Raw genomic sequence first — 10,494 nt, forward strand, 5'->3', positions numbered from 1 at the left:
CCCTGATCATTGAGCCATGCTTTTCGTATTGTGGGTCCATTTTTTATGGAATTCTCTTCCAGTTGAGGTCAGACCGGGCCCCTCACTACTGAACTTCCAGTGCCTACAGACAGGGCCAGTGCTAGGGTTGTTTTGCGCCCTAGGCAAGATCACTTTTTGGTGCCCCCCCCCAATCCCTAGCACCGGCCCTGCGGAGAAGCCCAATTTTGGGCTGCTCCCCTCTCCCCGCCACTCTGCCGCTGGCGGAGTGGCACCAGGCGGCGGCAGGGGGTGGGGGGCAAGCTGGCCAGCGCCCCCTCCATTTTGGCGCCCTAGGCAACTGCCTAGTTTGCCTAAATGGACACGCCGGCCTTGCCTACAGGTACCCCCAGCAGGCATTTTTATTAAAAGTTTGATTTTATCGTTTTAACTGATTTTGATTCTTTGTATTGTATCTTTGTAAACCGCTTAGAGACTGTGGTAGTTAAGCAGTACAGTGGTACCTCGGTTTAAGAACTTAATTCGTTCCGGAGGTCCATTCTTAACCTGAAACTGTTCTTAACCTGAGGTACCACTTTAGCTAATGGGGCCTCCAGCTGCTGCCGCCGTGCAATTTCTGTTCTCATCCTGAGGTAAAGTCCTTAACCCAAGGTACTACTTCTGGGTTAGCGGAGTCTGTAACTTGAAATGTTTGTAACCCGAGGTGTTTGTAACTCGAGGTACCACTGTATATGAATTGATTAAATAAGGAAATTGATACAACAAATAAAACTTCCTAGCTGGCAAAATTATTTCACTAGCCTGTTGGGGGCTGGGGCAGAAAAGGGATGGAGGGGGGGCTATTTCTATGCTGGACCTGAAGGATGGAGCTTCCCTTCTCTAGAAGCCCAGTTGGTTTCTAGATGGGGTCGCAGAGGAGGGATGTGTTCGCCATCCTTTTCTGACAGTCCACTCTCCAATTCCTGGACTCCTTCGGGAACTAGGTGAGTTTTTAAATGCAAGGCTGCTGTACATTGCTGAAAGTTCAGTCACGGACAAAAGATGGGATATAAATGCAACAAATTGGTGGAAAACAATTGTCAAAATTGGTTCTGTGAACCTGCCTTGAACCTAGTCAACCATTTAGCGCAGTCCTGACTAAATGTGCAAGTCTCTATCCGTTTTGATTCTGTTTCTCACATTTCCAACCTTAAACTCTTCTGAAGCAATTTGATTGTTATTGTTTTTAAGGAAAAGCCTCCTGAAAATTCCTCGTCATTTCAGAATCTCTCCCAGCACACTCATTTTTGTATGTAGTACACAGACTCTTGATCATCTTCACACATTTCAGCTTGACAATATCCTTATTAAATTGTGAGGCCCAGAACTGGACATGGTACTCCAGCTGTGATCTGTGAGCACTCTTCGGGCTCAGTCAGTCAACCAGCTACAAATCCACCTGTAGCAGCTATCTCATCCAGACCACATTTTACCAACTTCTCTGAAAGAATATCATGGGGGACTTAGTCAAAAACCTTATTGAAATCAAGATACACTACATCCACAGCATTCCCCTGATCCACCAAGCTTGATACTCTATCAAAAAAAGAAATGAGATTCAACTGGCATGACTTGTTGTTTTTTTGAGAAACTCATGCTGGATCTTTGTAATCACAGCAACCTTGTCTTAGTGCTCACAGACCAACAGTTCAGTTATCTGTTACAGGAATTTTCCTGGTATCGATGTCAAGTTCACCGATTAGAAGTTTATCTTTGTTTGAAAATTTTAAAAAATCATTATAAAAAAAGAAGTTTCCTGGGTCTTCTTTTTGCCTGCCTCCAGTCCACAGGACTCTGAGATTACATTCACAAGCTTGTTTAGTACCCTTGGGTGCAGCTCATCAGGCCCTGGAAATTTGAATTCATTGAAAGCAGGTGTTCCCCTATCTTGGGCTGCATATTCCTCCTTGCATTGTTTATTCTGTTATTACCAGGTGCTGGTACCTTTACTGCAGCTCCAGTTCCAAGAAATAGAAATATCCCACACTTATAACATTTCATCTCGTTTGCATTTAGGGTGATTGCATGTGTGTATAAGTGGCTGGTTTTCAGGTTAAAATCCCCCTGCCATGCTCTGAAAACACACACACACACACACACACACACACACACACACAAAATATATGACTCTGGCTAATAGCACAACACCTAGTGGTATTTTTTGTATGAACTGGACAAATGCTCAGTAGTAACAACAGTTGAATGAATCAACAGGCAGGATAACACAGGAATCACAACTTTTTCTGAGCTGGGGGCATCACATTTAAGCCAAAGTAACAATACGAGACACACTTTTGTTTTATGCATTTTTTTATCCTCCCACCAGGCACTCCCACAGGTGCTTCTCCTTACTGGCTTTTCTTCCTCTATCCCCTCTTCTTGTTTTATTTCTCTGCTGCTCCCCACAACTTTATCCTTTCACCTTTTGCTTCTTCAAAATCTTTGTTAGAGAGAAAGAGCGAATGTGATGGTGGCGATGCCCCAATTGTGACCCACCAGAGGTCACGGCCCACCATTTAACGACCAATGAGAGAGAACCAACAGCTGTAAGTCTACCTTTCCTCTATGGAGACACAGTAAAGGCCCGGTGTGTTGGGTCAGGTTTGTCGCCATACTGGTGGTCACTTGTGCTAAGGAAAACGCGCCTTTAGGTGACTAGGAAGTCACCAGCTAAGAGGGGGCGAGACAGCTTCATAGGGGATAAAGACTATCAATGGCTACTAGTCATGATATCTACACCTACCTCGAGGTTCAGAGGTGGCGTTCAACTGAATAGAACTAGTAGGAGCAAGAACACGAGTGGACTATTGCCCTCAAGTCTTCTTTGGGGGCTTCCAGAGATACCTGGTGGCTGGCCACCGTGGCACTTGATGGACTCTTGGTCTGGTCCAGCAGGTCTTTTTTGTCATTTGTTGGGCTAGTAACTTTGGTGTACGAAACTGCAGAGCTGTGGTGGGTGGATTTAATTGGAGGTGGATCTCACTGAGGGTTTGGCCCTAGATCCTGCCTGGTCTCAGGCCTAGAACATGGGAGGAGTTAACAAAGAAGATGCTTTCTCCCCCCTGCTACAACTAGCTCTCTGCAAGTCTGGGGTTAGCAATAAGGGCTTCCAAAGCAGAAGTTTGCAGCTTCCCTCCCCAAAGTGTGTCCTTCCAACCTAAGTCCCCTCTCTCTGACATAACAGCTCTTACTGGAATAACCTAAGACGTTCTGCAACAGTCAAGCAGAGGGGTTCTTGAGATGTCCCCATTCCTTGTACAGTTTACAGAAAGCAGGGGGCTTCAAATGACGTGTGACAATCACTTGACATCAGGTGATAGACAGGTGGGTAGCGCCAAAATTGGGTGGAGGAGGAAGATAAAGAACTGGCTCACAGGGCCAAAAATGTCCCCCACCCCAGATGTAAACTCTTCCTCTCCTCACTCCCTATAACAAGATTTCCAGCTCAGCAACCTTCTTAGCACCAAGTCCTCCTCACCTTCTCCCCATAGCAAGAAAAATGAAGCATCGCTCAAACCTACGCATCGCTCAAGCCTTCTTTCCTCCTACCTGGAAAGTGGAACAGCTAATCTGGTGCATGTCTTTCCTTAAGGCACATGTCTACAGCAAATTTTCATGGTTTTTAAATCAGGAGTGCTGTGAGTTCTCCTTCCTTGTGCCCACAAAGCAACTCTGGAAACTGTAGTTTTTTGTGAAGTGTTGAGAACACACCGTTGTCCACCTCTTAACACACTGCATCTCCCAACATTATGCCAACCTGCTTCCAGTTTATACGGCGGTTGCGCCGTTAAGAAGTGCGATCCTAAGAATATTTACTAAGAAGCAGATTCCGCTGGGCTCAATGCGGGTAGCATCCTTAAACAAGTATGTTTTAGGATTGCACTTTTGAGCTCGCTCCAAATGGTGCCTTTGAGGATGTGAAGGTTTCACGAAAACGTCTCTTCTGCCCTTGAGTTGAGGATGAAAGAGGCAGACAGAGGGAAGCGAGAGCAATCGCATCTCCCCACCTTAACTCTACAACATGCAACTTAGTATAGTAAACTGAGCAGTATATTTCACAACCCGCAAGGACTCTGCTGCATTTGGCCTTGAGGAGCCTTTCTCAGTTCAAGACTTCCAAACCTCAATAAAGTAGAAACTGGGAAGTGTAGTGGGGGGAGGGGAATACCTCTGGGCTTGGGCTGGTGGGACCGAGTTCAAATCCTCCCCTTGGATTTTTTTAAAAAAGTACCAGTCAAGAAGAATTAAGGAATTGTAGCGCATTATACTGTGATCTCAACAAGCGTTACAACAACCCTGCAAGGAAGGCCAATATTATTATCTCCATATAGTATAAGGGTGGCTGGAGGGTGAGTGGCTGTCAAGGAAACTCATGACAGAGGTGAGTTCTCATTTTAGATGCTGAAGAACGAATGAACACACACACACACACACACACACACACACGCTTACGTCCTACTCTTTACACACTATTCAGCTGTTAAGCCAAAAGCACAAAACAAACCTCAAGCAATTATAGGGAGGACTTCCATTTCCCCTGTCCCTTTATATGGGAACAAATAGTTATGTACTAACTCATTGCTGTGGCTTACATCTTGCCTCCGGGTTGTTCAAGCTACTAGTCCTCATTTTAAAAGCTCAGCCAGACCACCCTAGAGATTAGAAATCTGCTGTATGAACCGGGAGGCCAGGATTCCAATATGGGAGTTGGCCATGGTGAGCTTCAGCTGGCAAGCTAGCGATGGCCATTCCCTTCTAAGTCGGACCTTGGCACAGCCATTCATGCCCAAGGAACGAGACCACTGTAAATAATACGTTATATGTGGGGGGCTGCCTTTAAAAAAAATATTTGGAAACTTCAGCTGGTGCAAAAAAAAATGCCTCTGCCGGCTTATTGAACAGAGTTAGCCAATTGCAGCATGTGATATTAATCTAATACTATCTACCTGCCTGTTTAGGTACAGTACTGGCTTTGATTTTTAAAAGCCCCAAACAGCTTGGGACCTGGGCTGCTTGAAGGACCATTTCTGTCTGCAAACGTACGTTCCGTTCAGCATCCAAAGCCTTGCTCTAGCGCTGTTTTCAGAGGAAGTTTCACAGGCACCAAGCAGGGACTGTGCCTTTTTGGTGGTGGTGCCACATTTATAGAACACCCCACCCCACCCCAGGCAATATCCCAGGCTGCAATCTTTTAGACACCAGGCAAAAAAAAAAAAAAAAAACCCACTTGCCTTTAAAAAAGAATGTCATCTGGCTAGCCTATCCCCACCATGCGGAAACAGACTGATAATCGTTAATGCTACCATGATTGGTTTCTCTCTCTCTCTCTCTCTCTCTCCCCCCCCCTTTCTTTGTTGAGTCGAATCTTAGCTCTTTTATTGCTGCTTGTTTACTATTTATTTATTAATTTGCGCAGTCAGTTGCTTTTGTGTATTTAATTGCAGGCTGCTTTTGAGTTCACAACTAGTCCAAAAAAGTGGGGTATAAATTGATTTCACGTAAAAGAGGCAGAAAGAACCGTCTTCCGCCGCTGACTCCTTATGCTCCCCTTCACCGTTTGTCTCAGTTCTGAACATCTTCACCCGCAGTCTTTTGCCCCCTCCCTCCATGCCTTTCTCCCAAATCTTCTGCTATGCTCCAGAATAGCACCCCCCTCCTCCTCTTCAAGTCCTTCAACAGAATCTCAGCTTACCTGTGTCTCCACCTGCCGCCTGAGTTCTCTCAGCCTCCTCAAGCCTCATATTTCAGCCCCTCCAGCCCTGTCCTGCCCGTTTAATGCACACACAGCCAGCCAGCCCCTCTGGGTATGCTCCCTGAACACTGCCGGCAATTAATAAACTGTTCGGACGGAGGGAGCTGTGTCTGTGGAGTCTGTTTTATGGGCCTCTAGGGAATCAAATGCAGAATTGGGAGGGGTGTCCATCTTTTCTCTCTGGCCCCAGCCGCTATCAGCTCCCATTCATTACAATCCAACCCATTTGAAGTACAACGAGCCTGTCTCACACAACTCCTTCTTCAGAGACACTCCAGAGTCTGAACCTGAGCATCTTTTTAGGAGTATTGAAGAGGACCCTCCTCCTCCTTAAAAAACAAAACACAAACAAACAAACCAAAAGCAAATCTCAATTTGGCTTTTAATTGGCTGGGGTACGCTGTGTGTGGTTTAAAGGAGGGGGAGGGAGGGAAGTTCAGCAGCGGGTTAGACTTCCCCATTTGATGTTTCTCCCCTGCTGGAGGCTGGATGGGTTTAAATAGCGAAGAGATAAACAAATAGGCTTGAGACAACGGGGCCACAGTCCCTCGCCTGTGCGCCTCCGGTGCATATCATCATTGCAAAGAAATCTTTTCCTTCCTTATTAACCCGGCTCTAGACTGCAGGATTTTGCAAAGCTTGCAACAACACCCCCCCTACCCACCCCCACCCAACACACTGCCTCAGGGCTGCGGGTTCCTCGCCCCCATCAAGATCGACTGCCGCCGCCGCCACCACACTTGGTGGTGATGCCAGCACCACCACCACCCCTGCCCCTTCCTGCCAACACACCTGCTTTTATAATCTCCCCCACTTCTCTCTTTATTGTGTGCCTATCTTTCTCTTCTGCTGCATTCAGCAACTAACACTATCAACACTGAGGTGGGGTGAGGGGGGAGAGGGAGCAGCAAGAGAGAGAGAGACAGAGAGACTCAGAGACTCAGAGAGACACAGACACATACATACAAGCCTTTGGCTCCTGCAGCAAAACCGTCTCCTCCATCATAACCCCCCCCCCCAAACGCACAATGCGCCAACGATAAAGCAAATGCCATTTTCTCTCATGCCTGGGCAGGAGGATAGGAAGCGATGCTGGAACCCAGTCTCTCTCCCCACACTGGCAAATAAATGTGGTTTTTTTTTGCAGGGGGCACAGGGAGGGAGGGGGAAAGAGAGACAGAGACAGAGAGACAGACACACACAGAGAGATGGAGATGGCATTTTTAAAGAAATCTGCCTTGAGCAGATCTGATGGGGCACATCACCAGCACCCTGTATAAGCAGCCAGTAAAGCTCGGGAGCCTGCACAATTTTTCAACATTTTTTTCTGTCTGGTCCTCTCCCCCCACCCCGGTAATCCATGCAGAATAAAGGGGAGGCAGAGGGGAGGAGCTGCTGAATACACACACACACACACACACACACACACACACACACTATATATATATATATATATATATATATATATATATATATATCACAACACACACACTCACACACACACTCATACACACACAGATTCCTTTATTGTCACTGCATCTGCTCCCCCCCAATTGTTTAAAAGAGAAGGGAATAGCTCGATTTTGTTGCTACTGCAGATGGAAACATGTGGAATGGTGATTATAACCGTTTTCTCTCTGCTCCACTCTGATAAGAAAAACAGAAACTGAGGGGGGGGGAGGGAGAGAGAAATCCTCCCAACGCTTGAAAAGGTCACTGAATTATTTCTCCCAGGTTGCAGTTCAACTGTGGAATTGGGATGGAAGGGGATGGCTGAATTTCTGTTCTCCGTCGCTGGGTGATAGTGTCACATATTCCTTCTGCAAAGATTATTTCGCCAATGAGCCCCTTCTCCTGCTTCCCACAAATGCACACAAGCCATTGGGGAGAAAGGGATCCAGAGAGGATGTGCAACTCCAGCAATTCCAACCTTTGCACACACACAAAAAATAATGTTTGTTCTGTCGGAGAAGGGTGAGCGTTGAAGACCCAGAGAAATGAATATGTAACAAAAGCCCAGTCCCTATACACATAGGGACGCGCGCGCACGGCTATATTCTGTCACACACAGAGAGATACTAAAAAGCGCACATTTCCTCATTTTCACACAAAAGACCCTGAAACTGGCCAGAAAAACAACAACAGCACAGGTGCTAAAAATTGAACAGACCAGACCATGTAACAGCAGGCACTGTAAAAAATAAAAAAGTAAAAAAAAGTAAATCTCATTTGGAGGAGAGAAGGAGATGGCGAATTTGTTGTGACTCTTGTTTTGGTCCAAATAAAACAAAACGAATCTTGTTTTATTTTTCCAGATCGCGGACAATCCCAACTTTAAAAAGAGCTACGAGAAATTAGATGGATCTGAGAAAAGTAGATCACTCACTCCAATTCCGCCAGCCCACTTGGCATAGCGAGATCACAGAAAGCCCCTTCCTTACTTCTTGTTGCTTTACATACAGACTGAAAACATTTTGTATGAATGACTACATGCCGTTGTGGGGTGGGGGACGGGAGGGAGGGAAAGGAGCGGCGTGGGGAGGGGAGGGGGGGAAGAGAGAGGAGCCAAAGATTTGCTGTGTGTCTCCAGGCTTAAATGGAAATGAGAGTCACATCCTATCTCAGCAAACCAGAAAACGGAGGGGAGAGGAGGGGGAGGCAGGTTGGAGCACAGCAGTTCGTGTGTAAGGGGCGGTCTTATAAAAAGGGGAGGAGGGGGGGTTCTTAGAAATTATTTCGGTGATCTCCCCTTAGACCCCCTCTTCTTAACATATCGATGCGTGAGTGCTTTGTGCTAATCAAGGAATTGACATTAACACACTGGGCTATAAAACACACAACACTTCTTTGCCTCCCAATGCCTCTCCCCTTGAGACAGAATCTGTCACATCCAATTTGGCTCAACCTTCAGCCATCCCCCGCCCCCCCCCCCAAAAAAAGCAAAGAGGTGAAAGGAGAAAAAACCATCCATCACAGTCCTTCTCCAAACAAGCTGGTGGAAGAGGGAAGAGGGAAAAAGTTCCTTCCTCCTCCTCCTCCTCCTCCTCTCCCCCCCCCCGCCCAGCCACCCCCTCCATTCTCACACTTCCTGAAATATTTGACGCCTTAAGGGCTATTCCTTTCTCTCCAACCCACCCACCCTTCCTCTTTGGGGAGGGGAGGAATCGGATGACCTATAAAAATTGACTGTGTCTTCCCACACACAAATTTCTGTAGACATACACTGGCTAGGATAAGAGACTTAAAATGGGATATTTAAACACCCTCTCCCCTTACTCTGAAAGAAAATTGCCTTAATATACACACGTACATGTACATTAACAGAATGCATTCTCCAATTCCTCCCCATACTTTTGGGGGAATGGAACAACCTCATAAAACCTTCTCCCTCCCTTCTCCCCCACATTCAGATACATGGCTATGTAATTCTTCGCTGGAGAGATTTCAACCCTCTTAAAATGCAACCAGACAGCCTTTCCCCTTGTCTTGCAGAGAGATGAGCCCCTCTTCTCCCCATTCCAAGTCCAACCCTCCCCCATCTTGGAAACCTGAGACATCCTTCTCGACAGATCCCGCAGTGGATCGCTTCTCTCCCCCCCCCCCCAATAATCTGACAGCCACCTCCATCCACCACCCCCCACGCGCTCCAAAAACCACCACAATTTAGATATAGAGTGTTCCTCCTACCATTAAATCCTTGCCTATTAGTGACTGCTCAATAAAAATAATTGTTTTTGTGCAATTTGGAGAGTTGGAGGAAGGGAATATAAGAAATACACCGGAAGGCTATTGCTAATCTCCCCACTTGCATCTCTACAGGGTTGGGGGCTGGGTGGCGGGGAGACAGAGACAAGGCCCCCAGGCATTAAATCAAGGTTGTGGGGGGTGGGGGAAGGGAGGAAAGAAAATTGCATCTTACACTTCTCAACTCCTGGGTGCGATCCTTCATTGCGCTTGCTTCCTGGCGAGGCTGTGGGTCCTCTGTGGGTCTTCTCCCCCACCCTCCGTGTGGCTCAACAGACAGACACGGTGGCTGGCGAAGACCCCTCTTCTTTGGGGTGGTGGTGGTGGAGGAGGAGGAGGAGGGCGGGAAGGAGGGTTACTGGTAATTGCAGTAATGGGTAAACTGAGCCTTCCCTGCTCAGCCAAGCTGGGAGGAGGAAGATGCTCTAAGGATGGAGAGAGGTTGGTGCTGATGCAGCAGAGCAGGGTGGGAAGATGCAGGAGAGGGAAAGAGAGAGGGAGAGAGAGAGAGATGCAGGGAGGAGAGGGGGGAGCAGAGCAGGGAAGCTGAGCATGCTCGCTGCACCCCCTCCCACCCAAGGGGCCATGGGAGTTGTAGTCTGCCAGAGAGAGGGGGCATCCTAGGCGAGGGTTGATTTCTAAGGTGATAGGCACCACATCACCCATAAGATCGCGCGGCCTGGACTCTACATTAATTCTTCTGCAATAGCTGCTGCCTCCTGGGGAATTCACTTGAGATTGCTAAGCACAGATTTATTTCCTGAGGCAGAGCGGCAAGGGGTTGGGGGGGGGACGACTGAGGAGAAGACAAGGGATGGTTTGGGAGCAGCTGAGGTTGCTGCAGTACTACTACCGAACATAAGCAGGCATGAAACCAGACGGAAACTGGGACGGGAGATCACTGGAGCCACATGCAGAAGTGGGGTGTAAGTAATATGAACACGCAGAGAGATGACTTCCCCTTTAATAACTTCCAGAGG

General features: G+C 47.4%; 1 protein-coding gene across 2 annotated transcripts in view; it reads right to left on the bottom strand.

Moving 5' to 3' along the window:
- The window catches only part of STX1B (syntaxin 1B), a 65,711-nt gene extending 55,680 nt beyond the window's left edge, over nucleotides 1-10,031 (bottom strand). The window contains exon 1 of one of the 2 annotated variants that reach the window (XM_033171001.1): nucleotides 9,690-10,031. In XM_033171001.1, the coding sequence (XP_033026892.1) occupies nucleotides 9,690-9,719 (30 nt within the window). In that variant the 5' untranslated portion in view covers nucleotides 9,720-10,031. The remainder of the gene's footprint in view (nucleotides 1-9,689) is intronic. The other variant, XM_033171003.1, reaches the window with a different exon arrangement.
- Nucleotides 10,032-10,494: the final 463 nt, after the last annotated feature.

Source organism: Lacerta agilis, chromosome 14 (assembly GCF_009819535.1).
Source record: "Lacerta agilis isolate rLacAgi1 chromosome 14, rLacAgi1.pri, whole genome shotgun sequence".
Lineage (NCBI taxonomy): Eukaryota > Metazoa > Chordata > Lepidosauria > Squamata > Lacertidae > Lacerta > Lacerta agilis.